The sequence below is a fragment of the Parus major genome, chromosome 10, assembly GCF_001522545.3.
Source record: "Parus major isolate Abel chromosome 10, Parus_major1.1, whole genome shotgun sequence".
NCBI classification, from domain to species: Eukaryota; Metazoa; Chordata; class Aves; order Passeriformes; family Paridae; genus Parus; species Parus major.
In genome coordinates, this window is record NC_031779.1 from 986,260 (window position 1) to 1,006,494 (window position 20,235).

A 20,235-nucleotide genomic window follows, 5' to 3' on the forward strand; every position below is an offset into this window, starting at 1 on the left:
CGGCTCGGCTCGGCCCGCGCCCGCCAGCGGGCCCGTGACGTCAACCGGACGGCCCCGCCCAGGGGCGCTGTATTAGCATAATGAGGGGGCGATGGCCAATCAGAAGCGGGGGGCGGAAGGAAGGGCGTGGCGCGGCCCGGCTCCGCCCACTGCTGCGCCCTGCCGGGCTGACCCCGAACCCCCCCGCGCCCAAAGCCCCCCGTGTCGCCCCATTCGGCCCCCGGCACCGCCATCACCCCCATCATCCCCCTCACCCTCCGTCATTACCATCACCCCCCCCGCCCCACTACCAGAATCCTTATCACTCCCCATCACCACCCGACATCCCCATCATCCCGATCATCCCCATTAGCCCTATCGCCACAATCACCCCCATCACGACCATCATCCTCCTCACCCTCCACTACCTCCCATCATCCCTATCACCCCCATCACCTCCTATCACCTCCATCACCCTCCTCCGTCATCTCCATCGTGCCCATCACCCCCATCACTCCCGGCCTCCCTCCTAATCCCCCCAATCACCCCCTGTACTGCCCCGCCTCCCCCCATTCCCCCTTTCCCCTCACGCACCCCCTTTCCCCTCATTCCCCCATCACCCCCATCACCTCCTATGTTCCTCCCTTTCCCCCGTCTCCCCAACACCCCCATCATCCCCCACCACCTCCATCCTGCCTCTATTCCCTCACCCCTCTCCCTCCCCCTTTTCCCCCTGTCATCCCTCCCCCTTTTCCCCCTGTCATCCCTCCGACCCCCATCAGGGCTGGCCAAAGGGCTGAGCAGCCTCCCACCTTCCCCCTGCAGCCCATCAGTAGCCTCCAGACTTAGCCCCTCTCTGCTCCCCACCTCAGAGCAGGGTTTAAACACACAGAAGAGCCTCAAAAAGGGTCCATTTGAACACTTTGTTGGGTTTTTCACCTCCATGGACCCCACACAACCCCTGTTGCCCCCCTGGGGCTGCCCCAGAACAGGGAGGAGGGGAGCACTTCCCTCCTGCATCACCCCGAAAGATCTGTAATTAGACTGAGCAGCTTTAATACCTGGTATTTAATACCTGGTCGTTAATTAATTAATTAGTCCCAAAGCAGCAGCCAGGTGGGAGAAGGCCTGGCTTCCCCTGCACGCTGCTTTGTGCGTGCAGGGGCTTGTGAGTGTGGCAATGAGCAGGGGTGTGAGCGTGTGCAATGCTGTGTGCATGTGTACGTGTGTGAGCATGTGTGCAAGCACATGCAAGTCTACACAAACACATGCATGCGTGCCCAAGCGTGTGCAAGCACATACAGGTGCTGCAAGAGTGCACACGTGTGCCTAAGTATGTGCAAGGGCATAGCACATGTGGCTTCGGGCCACGTGTGAGCAAGCGCATTTGTGCATGCGTGTGAGCAAGGGCCCTTAATGCACGTGTGCTCAATGATCCTTATGCATGTGTGTGCACAAGTGGATGTGAGGACCCGTAAGCACGTGTGTGCGTGTGTCCACAAGCACACACACAATACACAAGCCAGTATTTACAAGCACACACCCGATGCACACACGTGTTTACAAGCACACACACACACACACACACGATGCACACGGGTGCCCACCACTGCAAGCGTGTCCCAATAAACTCCCCTGGCTGGTACCACGGGTGGGTTTGGGACGTGTGGAGCACAATCCTGCTGGAATCCGGGGGCTTGGCGGCTGCTCCTCGCCGCCGCTTGGGTTTATTTTTAAACCCGTTGGCCCCGAGTGATTCACACGCTGCCTGTTCCCTGTTCCCTGCTCCCCGGCAAGTTTTACACTACCAAAATAGATGTTCTGGAAGGAACGGGCCACCCAGCAAAGCCACGGTGGGGAAAGCGGGTGCTTCCGGGATCCCGGCCTGTCCGAGGCTGGAGATGTCACTGAGCCACCTCCATGATGGTGGTTTGGGGAAGATGCTGGTGCAGGCACCCTGGGAAATGGGATCACGGATGATGTTTCATGTGGATCACAATACCAAGCTTCAGTGGAAGGTGCAAGGTAGGGGGGTCCTCCATGGGTATCCCAAGCTCTGGGGGCTCTCACATCTGGCTATGGGGGAAAGGGAGCCCAGCAAGGCAGAAGGGCAGATGGAATGAGGGATGAGGGCAGGAAGCCGGGATAGGATGGTGAAGAGCCTCTCTTGCAGAGCATCATCTGTGGGAACAGAGCACCCTTCCCAGGGTCAGGGTCCTGCCTGCCCCAGCCCTGCTGGCAGTGGCTCCCTGCAGTGACAAAAGAATCCAACCAAGGTACCACTTTACAGCACACTGGGGGGAAAAAAGGGAAAAAAAGCTGACTTTTAAAAATAGGAGGCAGTAGTAATTGTTAATTCACTGGTTTTTTTTTTAATTTAAAGTTCAGTCAAAAGGTTTCCAGCCATAACAGCACATCTCACTCACTTAAGACCAAGACACAGATACAACAGTCTCAGCTAGCCAGGATTTCTCCCTGAGAGATTCCCTACTTTCAGCTGAATGCTGTTTCCAGCATGGCAATCCCAGCCATCGAAGGACAACAACCACAGCTGTCCCAGTTCTATGGGACAGCAGCACCACTGGTTTCTTCTTGGAGGAAAACACCATCAAAACCAACTCCCCTGGATGGAGGAGACCTGGAGCTGAGCTCCACCCTGGGAGTAATAGAGCAGGAGGAGGATGGGTCAGTTGGCCAAATTCCAGGCAGAGGTGATGGCCTGAAGAGCTGAGCAGAGATTTTGTAATATCCATGCACCACTCAGCAGATTTGCAAGGCCTCCTCAAAGAGGCTCCAGGGTGTCATCTGCTGAGGACAAGCCCCAGAGGAGGTGGCAGCAGCCGGGGTTTAGGGCAGCAGAAGTGGTGGCTCTCAGGCCTGACCATTAGGCGAGAGAGGGACAAGGACAGGACCCCACAGCACAACGTGACTGCAGAAGCAAACCCTGGGACAGCAGCAGAAGCTAAGCAAAGTTTATGCAGCTGAGCAGGCACCCTGCAAGCTTGGGAGTTGCCAGGATGCCAGGATGCTTCTCCACCAGTATCTCTGGAGCAAGCTCTACCCATCTCCTGCTAACCCTTGCACGGTGTCCCAAGCCCCAGATGAGCAGGAGTAGGCACCTTTTTCCTCTTTGGGGTCATTTATTTATAGATTTAAAGAAATAAAAATAGAAAAAGAGGCAAAGAGCGCATGCCGAGGCAAAAGAAATGTTCATTGCAATGAACCCACAGCAGAAGGTGGGGTGGGAAGGGTCCCTCTGCCCTTTTGAGAGGGGGAAGTTCCTCCTGCGTGCACTGAGACCGAGGGCAGTGAGGCTCTCCCTTCAAACCCCGCTAAATTCATGGTCACAGTATCCAATGTAGAGAGGCTGTGCCTGGACACCACGCCTGGGAAGAGAACAGAAGGATGGCATCAGGGAGGAGGCACAGGTAGAGCCACCAGTGGGTTTGAGGGCTTCCAGTGGCACAGGGTGGCCGTGGGTATCCCGTTTCAGGTGTGACAGGGAGGGAGTGGTTTTCATCCCATGCTTATAAACTCAGTCTTTTGCTCATGTGTGGGAGCACAGGGTGAGGACAGGTTTCCTGGGGAAGCTGGTGCTGCAGGAGGAGTGGCAAGAGCTGACAAGTCCCCTCCTTCCTCAGCACAAAGCCCTCTCCTCGCCAGAGCCACCAGCCTACGCCAGCAGCAGGAGCACTCTTCCAGTGCTGCACAAAGCAAGCTCTGCCCACACACAGGCAGCAGAAAAACCAGGGCTTACCAGAGGAACAAGGGTCATTTTGCAGCAGGGCAAGCCCTTCTCCCTTGCTGCCCTCCCAGGGCTGAGCCCAGAGCAGCTGTGCAAGGGCAGCTGTCCCTGGATGGTTACCTGAGCAGGGTGCAGCGGAACTCCACCAGCCGGGCGTATGCATCTTGCACGTTCATGACAGTCTCATTGCTCCAGAGTCTTTCAGCTACGGCCCCACCTCTCGGCCTTTAAGACAAGGGACAGGCAGTCAGGACATGGGGGAGCTCAAAAGCTTCTCATATGAAGCCCTGAACTCCCCAACACTTTCCTGGCCAGCATCCTTCCACACACAAAAGCTTCAGAGTATCCCAAGATCTATTCCCGGACACATGCCCATCAGGAGCAAACCAGGGCGTCAGGACAGACGGGTGTTAAACACAACTTAGTTGCAGCAGCAGGTTGTTACAGCCTTGCAAACTCTCATTTCAGCCTCAGTGAAGCTGTTACCAGCACAGAGGGGACAGGGACAGTCACCAAGTTCAACAAATGACACTCCCTGACAAAGAAAAGGGATGCGAGCCCGACCACACACGACCCAAGTGACCTCCCTTACCAGAGCCTAGGGGTCAGGTTGGTGACATCCACATATTCACCCCACATGCAGGCCTCACCACCTATCACCAGGGCCTTCTGCTCAGGGCTGCCTGTGGAGGGGGACAGCAAAACAGCCAGTTCTGGTGCTGCATCTGAGCGTCAAGCCAGCTGCCATGCAGAAAGAGGACACACAGAACACACCTCCAAAGTTCAACGGCTCCACCTTATAGGCTTCTATCCAGTCCTGCCCATAGGAGATGCGGTTGAGGTACCAGGGTGCAGACAGCAGAGCCCGGTAGCCAGCCCTGGTGACATTGGCCATCTCTTCCAGATACTGCAAGTTGTTCTCCTTCCACACGTGGATGATGGTGTCAGGCCTCAGCTGAGGAGCACAGGTGAACACAGGGCAGGGGATCAGTGCAGTGACAGAAGCATCACCTGCTCCCCCAAGCAGAGTGCCCTGATCCTTCCACACCCCCAAAAGGAAGCTGAGGCCGACTTGGGCTTGATTTTTGAGCCACTTCCCTTTGCAGGTACAACAGAAGGAAAGATAAGGCCATTTGCAGAGTTTCCTGGGCAGGGTTAAAACCTGCATCCTAGAGGGAGCAGAGCATTGGCAGCAGTGTGACAAAGCCGTGATGAGGGCAGCTCACTGGCAGCACCATCTTGAGATTGACCCCAGTCTCATTTTACAGAGTAACCCCCACCAGCACCAGCACAGCCCCTCAGCGCACACCAGTGTGTCAGGCTGGGGTGCTGGCACTGTTCACCCCAGCACAGGCAGCTCTCACCTTCACGTTGTTGTCAAACACCTCCTGCCACACAATATAACCTTTGCCAAGGGAAGAGACGATGTCCAGAAGCCTGGAGTAGGAAAAGTACCGAGTTTTGGGTGATCCCACTGATCCCCTCTTTGGTGGTTACATACAGCCAAAGGAGCAGCACAGATATTCCCAACATCCTCAATGGGATGTGGAGATGCTTCTGAAGGAGAAGGGAGAGAGCACATCCCCTTATGGGGCTCGTCCTCAGCCCCTTTTTTGTGGTCAATCTCCCACTAAAATGTTCCCTTTTGGGGTTGGGGAGACATGACCAATGGGGATGCTCCTGAAAAGGAGATCTGGTGTTCCCAAGACAGAAGACATTTGAGCTGGTCACAAAGTGCAGCTGCAGGCTCTAGATGGCCTGTCCTTACCTCTGGATGTAGAAAGACTCTAATTTTTTGTAATCTTCACCAAAGCCCTTCTCCACCATGAAAGCACGGATTTCTGGGTTGGATTTCCTGTGCACCAAAGATAAGGAATAAAACCATCGCAACTTGAGCTCTGGAGTAAGGCCAAGGCATGGTCAAGTCCCTCCCACATCAGTCCAAGGTTTGCCCAGGTATTCCAGAGCTGTGGCTGGACCAGCACCAGCAGTTCCCTACATCCAGCATCACCATGAGCACAGAAATCCCCAAAGTTCCAAGCACCACCATTATCCCTGGCCTAGCAGAGCAGGACACCAAAGATCATGACCAAGAAGCCATGGGCTAGGATTCCAATCCCATATACTTACCCTCAGTCCCCCTCCAGACTGATCTCAGACTCACCAGCACGTGAAATCCACCTCATCGCCACCAAGGTGGAGAAAGAAGTCTGGGAACACAGTGCTGACCTCTTGGAACAAACTGGTCACAAACTGGTAGGTGCTGTTAACAATGGGGTTGATGGGCCCATAGACTCCAGAGGGAGCCTTGCCTATATAGCAGGGAGTCAGGAGACCTGGAGCACCTGATGGTAAAAAATGCAGGATGCTGAGAATGGGGAAAAGTGTGACCATGTCATCCTCTACAATGCCCCTGAGCACAACTCAGGACCTGTCAGGGAACAGGGAAGGAGAGACAGCCACAGTTCCAGCTGTGACCACACACAAGGTGAATTCTAACGTGGGCCTTGGCATTTGGAGGCAGGGGAAGGAGAAAAAAAGACAGTGGAATGTTTTCCTGGAGCTTCTTGCACTTCTAGACATAGGAGATGCACTCCCTGGAGCAGAGAGCAGTGTGTCAGGACTGGGACACAGCTGAGCACAGCAAGGAAGCTTGGCCAGCTGTACCCTCAGTTAAACACGAGATCCTTGCAATAAGCCATGATGTCAGTTTTGGCAGAGCAGACGCTCCCACAAAGTCATCCAGCTTGGACCCAAGAAAAGATGGACATGTTTCCCTTTGGATTTTGCTCTAGTAGTTGGACCATTGGGTCGCACATCCCCCAAATAATGGTTTGCTCCTTGTTAAAGCCTGCCTGTGGGACACTGCTGCCCACACCCAGCTTTTAGGGTCCGTATTGCAGCACTCACTCCTGTCCCTGGGACAACTGCAACTCTCCTCAGAGCAGCAGTGGGCAGGGTCTGCTCCTCACCTGGCCCCCAGGAGAGGGTGTGGCCGGGGGTGTCAAACTCGGCAATGACTCTGATGCCGCGCAGCCGGGCGTACTCGATCACAGTGCGCACGTCACTGGCTGTGTACACGTGGGTCATGGCATTGAAGGCTCCCTGGGAATGTGGGAAAGCTCAGTGCCTTGCTCAGGAGCAGAGGCAGGGATCTGACCACCTGAGCTGGGCACTATATGCTGATCATTACCTGCTTGCTGAGCTCTGGGAACGTGGAGCTCTCATAGGGGAAAGATGGGTCATCCACAATGTGCCAGTGAAACACGTTGAACTTGTTGTAAGCCATGACATCCTGGGAAGATACAGGGACAAAGGTGAACATGCCCTATCCCTTCCGAAAGGTCATCCACAGATAGAGGACAAGGTCCTCCATCTCCAGAAGACAAGGCAAAGTCCCTAAATGCTCCCCAGGATCCAAGAGGGATTCAGACATCTCGCTCTAAACACAAAAACTGCACAGGGCCAGGAACACTTTGCTCAGTAAAATCTCTGCTCTCCCTGTATCTGAGCCACTGGTGGAGAACTGGAAGTTTAATTCTGCTTGGGAAGAGCACAGAACCACCATTCACCTTTGCCACTGTTTTCCCTGGCCTTAGAAACAACCCAGCCTTGAAGAATAACCTGGACTGCAGGAATACAAAATACCTCAGTTTTTTTTTAACAGCAGCAGCTGAGAAATCACCCAAACAAGGGAGCTCGTTGTCACCCCTTCCCTTCAGGAGAAGGGACACACAATTAAACCATCTCATCTCCCAGCATGGGTGCCCTACCAGAGTTTCCAGGATGGCACTCAAGGGCAGGTAGTGACGAGAGGTGTCCAGCAACAGTCCCCGGTGAGGGAAGCGGGGAAAGTCCACGATTTCTGTCTCATTGACGTAGTACTGCACACAGAAGACACGAGGAAGACTTGAGCAGGACGTAGGGCAAACGGCCATTAGCAAGAAACATTGAGGGTCACCATTGTTCCCAGGGTTGGCAGGACAGAGGTGCCCTTAATGCCCAGAGTGCAAACTGTCCAGAAAGAGCTGCAGCACTTCTTTAACCATTCAGAAGGCAGGGATCTGGCTGAATCCATGGATTCATGAATTTCCACTTGGTCTTGGCAAGGCTGTGCCCACTTATCCCAAGCACTCCAGCAACCCTCAGCCTGTCCCCATGGAGGCAGGGGCACTATGGAGAGCAGCCTGCCCCCAGGGGATGAAGCCAGGACTCACCGTGCCATTTTCATCTCTTCCAACAAGCTGGCTGAATGTTTCCAGGCCTGCAGGAAAACACACAGCCCCTTCCTCAGCACAGACACCCCCAAAGGAGCAGAACTCAATTAACAAAGAAGTCTATGGAAAGCGAGAGGCACCGCAAGACATCCCCACGGGCCCGAGGCAGAGAGAGCAGGAATGCCCTGCGGGATGTGCAGCTCACCTCGGAGAGCTCCCCAGATGGTCTCTGCTGAGAGCAGCATGGAGCCTTTGGAGACAGACAGCTTATCTGAAACACAGCATCAGGGGGATGTCCCATACAGCCACGACAGCACTGGGCAGGGTTCAGGTACAGAACTGCATGCCAGGACCCCACACAACTGAATTCTGGCCCTCTCTTGCTGTTTTAAACCTCTCCCCACTGCTTTATCAGCACCCTCAGGTATGTCCCTCCTGCCCTGCCCCAACACCTTAAGAGCAGGAATTGGTGCCCTCCCCAAATCCAAGGGTAACTGCACAGTGCTACTTCCCAGTGCCAGGCACAGAAACAGCCACGTTCCCTCCTGCTCCCAATCCTGACACTTACAGCTCTCCTTGGAGTCCAGTCTGGGAAACCCATCGCAGCCTGGAGTGGAAACATAGACGAGAAGCTTGGTGCAGGGTGTTTCCCAGGACGACTCATTCTCTGCAAAGGACACAGACCATGCACATCAACCCCATCCCAGCTCTCTTCCCTGCTTACAAGCCCAGCACCATCCTCCCAGCCCAGCTAGGGATGGAGGCAGAAAGAGGCACCCCTTTCTGCACCCTAAAACAGACATGGTGTTCAGCAGGGGCTAATTTCAACACAGCCAACCAGGAGAACATAAGCTGACCCCAGCCTGTGAGGAAGCCCACAGGAAAGCTTAAAGGAGCACACAAGAGAGGAAAAACATCAGGATATGGACTAGCAGCAACCCCCAAGGCTTTCTGGACATCAGCCCTGGCTTTTAATATACAGCCATGACTAGTCAAAGCTTCTCCATGAGGGCAAAGAGCTTGTTTCCAAGCTCTCTCAGTAGTGGAAAAACGTACAAGCCCAAGAGTTCTGCCATACCCAAACATCTTGGAAAAGGGCAAAGAAAACCACTAAAAAAGGGTGAAGAATGAATCTGCTAAACTGGGCTGAGTTAGAGGCAATCAAAAGGTCACACCCAGCTCAGAAAAGTTCCTGACCGACTTCCCCTTCTGCAGAGCAGGTCCCAGGTGTAGCAGCCAGAGAAATGAACCCAGTCACATTTAGATCTCAGGCAGGAACTCTGGGCACACTTCCCTAACTGAAGAGCACTTTCAAGGATGCACAAGCCTGAATCCCCACCTGAGTCACTCCCCCATTCCAAAGGGGTTGCTTCACTAGGAAGCAATGGACTTACAGCAGTCAGTTGCCAGGAGGAGTATGGGGTAGCAGGGTGCGACCCTGCTCATCCCAGCCAAGGCCCATGTCTACACCCCACAACATTCCCAGGAACAGCCAGTGCTCAATGTGGTCACTGAAAATAAAGAGCTTGGCTTTGAATAAGCCAAGAGCACCAAGAAGTTTCCAGAGAGACCGTGGCACCGCCAGCATTTCAGAGAAATGCAGAGAGCCCCTGCTCCACAGCTCACAGGAGCTCACAGAAATCCTGATTTCTCCACGAAGGGATGACGAAACCTCTGCGGAGAGAAGGAAAACAGCTTGAAGCCAGCCCTGTTTTGAGCTTTCCTCTCAGTTGCAGACAAGCTGGTAGCCAAGGCAACCTCACAGATGTGCAAGCAGCACAGCAAGACCTGCTCCCTCTGCTCGGGAAGGCAGCAGTTCACTGGGAACAGCCGCTCCCAGGCCTGGGAACACTCATCCTGCCGAGGAGCCTCAATAGAATTGGTCCCACCACCACACACCGCGTTTGAAGCTGCTTGGTGAGGAGCTTCCCAACCCAAACACAGCCTCCTGGCCCCAAGCTGCAGGCAGGCACCACTGCCACCACACCTGCAAGGCAGCGCCACCAGAAAATGCTTTCTGCCGTTTATTTCCTCTATTAATACAAATTATTTCCTTTCATCCAGGGTTTCCACTGCCCGTTCTTACTAACTACCCATGTGGAAAAAAAAGACCAAAAGAAAACAAAGGCAAAGAGGGGAAAAAAGGCCTTAAAATAATTTGTGTAGTTTGAGCATCATAAAGCAGGGCATATGGAAAGTGATGAGTGTGAGCTGGATCTTGTGATCACAATGTTGCTCCGAGTGATTTGATGGTCACATTTCCCCTCTGAGTGGAACAGGAGAGCGTGAATAATTAGATCAGCTGTTTTTAGTTCCTAGCAGCAAAAGAGAACCAAGAGGAGTCTTTTTGGCTCTCAAATGAAAATTTATTTCTACTGCTACTCACAAGAGTTGAAATAAAATAAGCCAAAGGGTTCTCTGTTTCCAACCTGCTTTTTTCAAAGTATGATGTACTCAAGACAAAGCCAAGCGGCTTCCAACACCGCCACCCTTCTCTGCTTTGATCAGCAGCAATAGAGTTCACACTGACATTTAAAACACTTGGGAGCAGAGTTACTATCTCTTTTTGATGAATGAAGTGCTTCATATTCCCTGGATATAGCACTTCAGGCTGCAGCAGACCCACGCAGCTCCTGAGCATCCCTGCGTGTCAGCTCCACTGCCAAGAGATTTCCCTGAGAGCAATGGGTGCTCTCATGAAGAAGTCTGGGTTCAAGAAACCTTTCGAGCCTGTCCCAAAGCAAACCCAAACTCTCAAAGCTTTTGCCTTTCCTCATCTTACCCTACAATTTCAGGACAAATCCAGGAGCTAATCTCTCCCTGGCAGAAAAGCCATGCTGCCTCGGGACTTTTAGCAGCTCCACCTTGGCAGAGGTCCCCCGTGGCACAAGTACGCACTTGGAAGAACACACACAAAGCAGCAAGTCTTTCCTCAAGGTGAGACCTCACACAGGAGAGCTGCTAAGAATGGGAACAGCCAAGACTTAGCAGCAGCCCTGAAGCAGGTTGCAAGACCGGGAGCAGCTCTCCCTGCAGACACAAGAGAAGGAAGCAAAATGAAGCAATAGGGAGCTGTAACACCCTCCGGAGGAAGTAAAAAATGAGATGAAGGAAACCCTTAATAGCAAGAGCCTAAATCCTGGCAGGAAGACAACTAGTGCTATGCCAAACTCGATTAGATTTCTTCTATACATGCCATAGGCACTGCCCTCCAAATCCCAACCCATCGCTGCCTTTGCCACCAGGCTCCATCCAAGCCACAACTCCCACCCCACCTGCCGCCGCAGAACTGAGGGGAGGCAGACGGCCAGCAAACCCCGTGGCTTGGCCCCAAAATTAGCGAGGGTGTGGGAGGCTGTTAAGTCCAAAGCCACGGAGGGAAGGGTCAGCACCCGCCACGGCCCTCACCGGTGGGACTGCCGAAGATCAGCGGCCAGTACCGCTGGAAGGCGGCGTCCAGCACGGCGCACCCCGGCCCCACGGCCGAGCCGCTCGCCGCGGCGAAGCGGAACCGGCGGGCCGGCACCGGGCAGCGGCCGCCGCCGGGCGGGAAGCTCTGGGCCTGGGGCTGCGGCCACACGGCCCCCGCCGGGCCCGGCAGCAGCTCCAGCAGCAGCAGCGGGAGCAGGAGCAGCCGGAGCAGCGACAGCTGCAGCGCCCGCGCCGCCGCCATGTCGCGCCCGAGCCTGAGGGAGGCGGCACCGCCCGACAGTGGGGGGCCGGGCGGCCGCGAAATGGCAGCTCGGGCCCGCCCTCAGAGCCCCCAGGCGCTGCCCCCTCGCCCCCCAGCCTCCCTCAGTAGTCCGCAGTCGCCTCGTTCGGGTCAAATAGAGCCCCCATGCTCCTCCAGCTCCCCACAGAACGTAATTTCTGCCCCAGCCCTCCGGCTTTACAGCACCCCCCCCCCCCCCCCCAGCCATGCTTCCTGCCGTCAGGGAGCCTCAGCAGCCCGCCTCGGGGTTTGAGGAGATTAATGGTTTAAAACACGTATTTCACCGTGCTGCTTTCGTGGAATCGTAGTGTTTTGGGTTGGAAGGGCTCTTAAAGACCGTTTAGTTCCACCCCCTGCCATGAGCAGGGACGTCTTCCTCTATCCCGCATTGCTCCAAGCCATGTGTCCAACCTGGCCTCGAACACTTCCAGAGATCCAGGGGCAGCCGCAGCTTTTCTGGGCAACCTATGCTAGGGCCTCACCATCCTCATTGTAAATAAATTCTTCTTTATATCTAACCTAACCAGACCCCCTCTCAGTGTAAAATCAGCACCCCTTGCCCGTGCTTTGGATCTATCTTGGGTTTGGACATCTTCAGTTGGTGCTGTGTATTTTTTATGAGCAATACTGCATATAAATCACCCTTTGCACAGGTTTCCAAGGGTATTTAATATGTGGCTAGTGAAATATTGATTGGGTTGTACAAATAAAAGGGGCTTTATCCCATGGTGGATCCTCATAGTGAAGTATTGCAGGGATGTGTTCCATGCAGTGCTTGGCTTTTCCAAGGAAAGCCTTAACCTCAGGTGAACTCTATTTAATTTTGCTTCTTCCCTCCAGCTCTGCTTTCCTTAGCAATCCCAAACTCAAATAAGGGCCTTAAGACCAGGTCTTACCCATCTAATTGCCAGCACAGATCTACAACGGAACCCACTCCATCAAATTATTAAAAACCTGTTGTCCCAGAAAACTCCAAGGTATCAGGCATGCTGATGAGAGACAAGCCAGAGGCATGGGAGCATGCAGGAAATTGAACAAATGGCACAGGAGAAAGTGTGACAAGGGAGATGGCCCCGTCATACAAGAGTAAAAACCACCCTATGTGAGCAGGACATAGCTATGGGAAGGTCTGGTGGGGAACGTAAGGGACTGTCCCTCATGGGAGCAGTGGAGGGAGAACAGGATCAACAGGAAAAAAGCATTTTGTAAAAAAAAAAAAAAAAAACTCAAGAAAATTGCTGTCAAAGGTTAGAATAGCACCAGCACAAAGCTGGGAACTGATGGGGAAAGAAAAAGAGCTGGGAAGACACAGAAGAGTTTCATCGGGGCTGGGGAGAGATGGAGGGAGGTGCTTTCCAGTGTTGAAGGAAGCTGCGAGGTTCCAGTGAAGCTCTTGGGTGGTGACGTGGAGGTGAAAAAGTTGTGGGGAAACTAGGCACCAGGAGGAGATCACAGTCAGGTTTGAGTCTATATGGGATTGTAGGAATTTCATGAGGTTAGTGAAAATTAGTAGGGGGTTCATGGGAGGGGGGAGGCAGGGAGAGGACTAAGAGTCACCTAGAGATAGAGAAGCTCGCATCCATCAGGAAGGGGGTCAAAGAGAGCCAAATGGTGTTGCCATGAGCTCAATTCCCACACAGCACTGCATCTTTCTTTTCCAGCCATGTAAAATGGCAATGTCCACCTAATGGGAAGGTGAGCCAGGAGCCAAGGACACGCACAGCCTTACCAGGTGGGTGTACCTCCACAGCCAGGCTAACAGAGCACAGGGGTGGACCAACAGACCAGGTGTCACACAGAGAACTAAAGGCACCAAGTGAAGTCCAGCATCAGTCTAGGAATACTTAGGAGCAGGTACACTTACAGGAGAGATCAGGAAGAATTGGTTGCCTGGACCTCAGATTGAATGGAGCTCATGGAGTTCATGGGTGGAGGTCCCAGGAGAGGCTGATTGGGGCAATTAAAGCCTAAAGGTTCCCTCAGGCTCCTGAAAATCCTCCTTTGTTTTCCCTACAGAGGTGGCAGGACCCAAATTCAACACAATGGCACATGCCAGGCTGCTTCCTCACTATTCTATAGGATTTCGTGGCCCTTCTCTATCTCTGTCCTCATCACAAAGCAGGAAGTAAGAACACCTGTATTCCAGCCTGTGTCAGACCTCTGGGAAAGTGGCCCCTGTCATTCCTTGTGTTCAAGTTTCATGCTGCCAGTCTACATAAGGCATCCGTGGTCTGGAGCTGGGTTTGTTGCTTTTTCCTGTGCAAACTTCTGGAGCACCAGCTGTTGCCACCATTTTCTGACTATATTTCATTGATTCCAGTATTGGACTTGTTCCCAAGTAGTTGCACTGTATTAAAATTCCAGTGGAAGAAAAACAAGCCAGTTTGTTGCTGTCTTGCATCAGGCAATGTCAGGACTGCGCTTCCCAGCACATGAGACAGAACTGTGGGAGTGCCCTGGCTTGAGGCGAATTCTCATTTCAGCCTGGGGAGGGTGGCATGTTTGCCAGCTTATGTAAAGCATTGTGATCAGAGCTTTCAGTCCAAATATTCCAGCCTTTCTACAGATTCAGTTGCTGATGCTATTTTAGGGGACCTGATGTCTCTGGGGGATGACTCATTGAAGTTCATCTGTAGCTGGCCGGCATTAATCCAGACTAACAGTCTGATTTTCAAATGTTTCTTTACATAAGAAAACTGCTTAAGCGTGTGTTTAACTGTGGAACTTGGCTGAAAGAACCTGGTTTACGCTCTGTCCTGTGGTGGGCATGGAGCACCAGCAGCCTGAAGCTGCTGATGCTCTTCAGTAGCCCGTCAATAACCCAGCTCATGGGCTGGGAGCGTATCTGCAGGGTGATGCAACCACCTGGGAGGCCTTTTCCAAGGTAGTTCAGCAAGGAACATGCAGGGAGTGAATCCGAAGCAAGGCTCTACTGGCTCGGGTGAGACCCGTGGTGGGAGTACCTGCAAACCCCTCTTGTCATCTCTCTGATGCAAGAGCTGGGACTTTCTACACCAGGACATTGCTGGATTACCTGCTTGCTACTGACAATGAATTTGGTAGCAATCCAAATTAATTATTCTAATAGAAATTGTTATAAAACCTGGCTGGTGTCACATTTGAGTCTTTCTGGTTTGTTTGCCTTTGGGGTATGAAGTTGGCCTTTGGGCTGTCAGTGCAGTTGTACCACAGCATTTTTAAAAGATATAAATCCATTTATTATGCTGCCTAACTCCCTATAATGTTGGCTGCTTCTGCATTTAACCAGGAGGGTGCTTTGCACACAGATTCTTCCTGTGATGAGAAGTGTTTGAGCCAGTGAAGTGGGAATGGAGAAAGCCATTCATGAACACCTTCACAGGGCATCTGTTTTCTATTTGCTTTGCTCTTCGAGCCAACACTGTCTGGGAAAATTGCTCCTGAATGAAGCAACTCACAGCTCAAGGGACCTGCTGGTGGTGTGGCTGAAAGAGGGCTTTGGAAAACACAGATCATCTCCTGGAAATACCTGTAAGACCTCTAACTTAAAGTTTGGCATCTCAGAGCCTTTTTGGGAAAAACTATTTTCTTCTTTACCTTCACTTTAATCCTTGGTAAAATAATGATGTGTTTGGACTGCAAGCACAAGCGTTGCAGGGTTGAAGTGTTCTTACTTGTGGTGGTGATCTGGAGGGAGTGTGGTCAGCATGTGCCAAGTCTTTTCAGGTGTGGACCCTCCTGTTGCACACCTTTGTATTTCAGGGATGATGTTTGATGTTGCTCGTCATCAAGCAGAGGGGTGCTCACATTTAAACACCCAGCAGGAGCCCCCAGAGACATTTGGTAGAGCTTTAGCATGTGCACAAAGAAGATCCTTAACATGAGATGCTAAATCCACACCCGAGGTGTTTTCACCAGCTCTAACAACTCAGCCCATGAGGAACCTTGATGTTTTGGGGGGCCACAGCAGGCTGGTGTATGGCGGGATGCTTTTGGAGCCACAAGGACGCATTCCAGCACTTTTCAAAGCATGGGAAAACTCATTTCCATATTCCAACCTTCCCACCTAGACCACCACTTATCAATGCTGCCATCGAATGGTTCAGCAGGTGCACGTGCTGAATGAATTTCTCTGCAAAGATTGGGTTTAACAGAAGGGATCTCTTCAGCTGGGAGAGCATGTGTGAGGGAAGGGAGGCCTGGGAGACTTGGGGTGAGCAGGCGGCAGTGAGGAGAAATATTTCAACAGTTATGTGTTTGAGAGTGGAAAGCTTGAAGTGAGATGTGTTAATCAGTGTGGAGGATTTGGGGTCCTGACTTGAGCTCAGGCTGGTGGTGTTTCCACTGTTGATGTTATCACAGAGCCTTTTTTCTTCTGGGTTATCTCCAGCTCACACAGCTTTGGGGTGGTGATCCGAGGGGCTGCTCAGCCCATGCTTATGGTTGAGGTTGTTAAGGAGTGTGCAGACACACAAAATCAAACCCTAGGCATTGAGAAACCTTCTGGACTTCCTTTCTCCCAGCGTGGGAGCTCTGTGTGTCACTGGTGATGGAGAAGAAAGGCTTTTTCCAGAGATCCTGCCAGCCTCAAGGAATGCAGGAGCAGGAAAGAGTTTGGGTGAAATGGGAGGTTCACCCCGAATCTGCAGGCGGTTTGTGGTGTGGGGCACCAGCACTTTCACAGCATTTTGGTATCACGAATCAGGGTTTGTCACGAGGAGATGCTGCAAGTTCTTGCGGAGGCTGAGTACATGTGGCTGCTGTCCCTGGCTGCTCCCAGTCATGGCTGTGGGGCTGAGCTGAAATCGATCAGAGCCTGTGGATGTGCCGTGACAAACTCCCTGTGCCCAGAGGCGATGCTTCCATAAATCCTGTAAGCATGTGCTTAACTTTGGGGAGCAAGGTGATTGCAAGGCAATATTTTATTCTTGTCAGCTTCAGTGTTAACAGTTACCAGAATCACTTGGGTAATTAAGCTCTTGCAAGAATAAAGTGAAAAAGCACCAGGTGTCTATGGAGATCTAAATCATTTTTCAGAGTGGGCAGAAGAGCAGTTTTTGGCTTTCCTCAGTAGCTGGAGTTCTAAAATCCACAGAGACAGCACAGATCCCCTCCAAATGAGCTACAGGCAGCAGCCCTGCTTTTCTTAGGTACCTTTTGCCAACCACCTACAAGAAGCTGGTGGGTGACCAGGGCTTCATATGTGACCACTGGTTGGAAACTTCAAAATAAAGGAAGGCCTTTTGCAAAAGGCATGGCTAAAATTTCATTCCAAAGAGTATTTTTGAGATGTATTAGTGTAACTGTTGCTGGAATAACTGGCTGCAAAGTGCTGCTCTCTGTCTTGCAGTTGGGAAAGATAAGGCTGGAACTGTAGAAGGTGAACTGGTTTCCTTTATCTGTGGGATGTCATTGGGAAGATCCCATCACTGTTTATAAATATTTATTATTGGGATCACCAAATCATCATAGAATCATATCATGGTTTGAGTAGGAAGGTAGGTCCCTACCTCTAAAGATCATCTTGTTCCACTCCCTGCCGTGGACAGAGACACCTTCCACTAGACCAGGTTGTTCCAAGCCCTGTCCAGCCTGGCCTTGGACGCTTCCAGGGATCCAGGGGCAGCCACAGCTGCCCTGGGCACCCTGTGCCAGGGCCTCACCATCCTCACAGGGAGGAATTTCTTCCCAATATCCCGTCTATCCCTGCCCTCCGGCAGTGAGAAGCCATTCTCTATGTCCTGTCCCTCCATCCTTTCTCCCTGGTCCCTCTCCAGCTCTTCTGGAGTCCCTTTAGCCACTGGCAGGTGCTCTGTGGGCTCCCTGAAGCAATCTACTGCCCAGGTGAGCACCCCTAGCTCTCCCAGCCTGGCTCCAGAACCTCCTCTCTCTGGGCTCCGTGCAAGGCTCCAGCCTGAACTCTGCAGCCTTGGCGAGGGCCAGGACAGGGCTGTGGGGAGGTTCTCAGAGCACCCGGAGATGGCCAGTCCCTGTTCCCAGGAACAGCTGTTTCCCAGACACACTCCCAGGTCTGTCCCTGAGGGGAAGGTCACCTTGGCCAAAGGTTTTTGTGTCAAAAGCTGCCAAAATCCAATAAAGCCAAACCCCATTGCTTGGTCAGTGCCTTTCTTGGGGTCCTGTGGGCAGATGAGCAGCCCCAAAATGGCCTGTGTCTTGTCATTATTGCCCAGCAGCTGGGCATGTCACCAGCTGGGCAGGACTAGCTTAGAGTCCCAGGGGGTGACACACAGGCCCCTTGGGGATGAAGCATGGGGTGAGGACCTGGAGCAATCATGTGAGCCCACACATGATGTGTGAGGTGGGACCAGCCTGGCAGATGTCCAGATGGTGCATCTGGAGCCGAACCAAGTCAGGGCTACTTACATTTATGTAGGGCAGGATGATTAAAGCTCTGGCCTTTGCAATTCCACCTAAGTTGGGTAATTAGAGAACTGGCTTTATTGACTAGGTAGCATGGCATGAAGCAATGTGCATACCCAGTCCACACCTGCTGTGTGCCTCTGACCCAGGCAGAGCAGAGCTTGGGGAGCTGCCTGTTTGTTGGAAGATGCAGCTGTGTGCCCAGCGAGGGTTCTAGAGATATCTACCAGGCCACTGGACACTTAATCTCCCCGGATCCCTGAGGGCACCTGCATGTGTAAAACCCTGTCACTGCAGCCGTGTTCAATGAGGAAATAAATGCCCCTGTGGATGTGGCTTCTAATTTTCTTCCTGTTTCACAAGGGATTTGTATAGAAGCAGGAAGCAGGATCCTGCTGCACCTGATGACTCCTGTCCCAAAGAGATGATGAAAATTGTCATACCTACACCACATACTGTCCTGATGAGTCTCATCTTCATCCGGGCAGAGTGGGTGAAAAAGGTCACCACATCCGAATGGCCCCACTTCACCCTGGGAAGAAATTATTCCCCAGGGCATGAGGAAGTGGAAGGTGAGGAACAGTGGGAGAAGAAGGTGGCCTTGGAGCCCTCCCAGGGCTATGCCAGGCTCTCACATCCATGGTGAACAGTAGTAGAGGGGGGAGCAGCTGGTTCTCCTCTGGGCCAGACTGCAGCCTTGTTTCCAAGCCAACCGGAGTTCCATGAGCTCCCCAAATGGCTGCAGACAATGAACCCAGTGAGTCTCCTGAGCACAGCTGATGCTGGAGGCAGGGAAAGCTGAGACAAAGGGTGCACAGCCCCTGCAGCACCTCAGTGTCCATCCTGCCCTTTGCTGGCACTCAGTGTTCAGGTGAGAGGCTCTGGCAGGGATGAGACCACATGGGAATGGCATTCCTGAACTGCCCAGGGCACTTGTCAACTCCAGGAGGTAAGAAAGTCTATTCCTGTTCTGGGGATGAAACCACTCATGTGTTCTTCTCCCTGCAAAATGCCAAATTAATAAAAAAAAAAGGAATCAAGCCTGGCACCGGTGAAAACCCAGATAGTACCATCTTCATGGACCATATGGCAAAACTGGAGCTTGGAGATGCCACCTGGCACAGTCAGGGTCCCCCCAGAGATGGTGGGCTCGTGTTTATCCCATGGAATGATTACAAATTTCTGCCTGGAGGGTCTCAGTGCAATTTTATTCTGATTTTGAGGCAGTGCAACCTCTTTTCCTATATTTTCCTTAATGTTCTCCTCACGTTTACACCACATTGTCCTCACAAGTCACTTACCACAGACCCCACACCACTCAATCTAATGGTGGCACTGGGAGTCTTCTCCACACTTGGCCCACAGCACACTTCAGAAGGGCTCCATGCCCCAGCTCCACCTCATGTCCCATCACTGGGTGGGCAGAAGAAGCTGGTAATCCTCCAAATCTTCTTCTTCCCCCACCCCCCCAGCTTCATCAAGACCTGTAGGGATAGGACAGAGTAATGCGTACAAACTGAAAAAGGAAAAATTTAAGTTACATATTGGGAAGAAATTCATCCCTGTGAAGGAGGTGAGGCCCTGGCACAGGGTGCCCAGAGCAGCTGTGGCTGGCCCTGGATCCCTTGGAAGTGTCCAAGGCCAGGCTGGACAGGGCTTGGAGCAACCTGAGACAATGGAAGGTGTCCCTACCATGGCAGGGGGTGGAATGAGATGAGCTTCAAGGTCCAGTCCAACCACTTAAACTGTGTAGCACCAGGAGCAACTGAGGGAGCTGGGGGGCTCAGCCTGGAGGCTCAGGAGGGACCTTCTGGCTCTGCACAGCTCCCTGACAGAAGAGGGCAGCTGGGGAGATCAGGCTCTGCTCCCAGGGAACAAGGGACAGGACAAGAGGAGACGTCCCCAACCAGGGGAGGCTCAGGATGGACATCAGGAGGAATTTCTTCATGGAAAGGGTTGTCAGGCACTGGATGCGCGGATGGTGCATGCTCTCCATCCGTGGAGGTGTCCAAGGAAGGACTGGACGTGGCACCCAGTGCTCTGGTCTGATGGACAGGATGGTGTTGGGTCTCAGGTTGGACTCGATGTCTCGGAGATCTTTCCCACGCCAGCGGTACGGCGGTTCCGCGGCGGTTCCCTGCCGCACCCACCCTGGCGCCGCGCCACACTCAACATGGCGGCGCCGGCATGAGGCGGGCGGGGGCTCGGTGGGGGCGTGTCGC

The 20,235-nt window shown here is 52.8% G+C and overlaps 1 protein-coding gene across 3 annotated transcripts; it reads right to left on the minus strand.

Annotated features, from left to right (window-relative positions):
* Nucleotides 1-2,325: 2,325 nt before the first annotated feature.
* On the minus strand, nt 2,326-18,508 carry HEXA (hexosaminidase subunit alpha). Of its 3 annotated transcripts, none has more exons than XM_033517009.1 (14): nt 18,457-18,508; nt 8,510-8,608; nt 8,147-8,212; nt 7,942-7,988; nt 7,498-7,608; nt 6,918-7,019; nt 6,697-6,829; nt 5,889-6,069; nt 5,493-5,579; nt 5,089-5,161; nt 4,499-4,679; nt 4,317-4,407; nt 3,845-3,949; nt 2,326-3,365 (listed from the first exon to the last, which is right to left on the minus strand). In XM_033517009.1, the coding sequence occupies exons 1-14, from the start codon at nt 18,491-18,493 to the stop codon at nt 3,302-3,304; spliced, it is 1,377 nt and encodes a 458-aa protein (XP_033372900.1). In that variant the 5' UTR covers nt 18,494-18,508; the 3' UTR covers nt 2,326-3,301. The 3 variants fall into 3 exon arrangements, with proteins under 3 accessions (XP_033372900.1, XP_015494953.1, XP_033372901.1); XM_015639467.2 differs by lacking the exon at nt 18,457-18,508 and adding an exon at nt 11,350-11,633; XM_033517010.1 differs by lacking the exon at nt 18,457-18,508 and adding an exon at nt 9,336-9,444.
* Between the last annotated feature and the right edge of the window lie 1,727 nt (nt 18,509-20,235).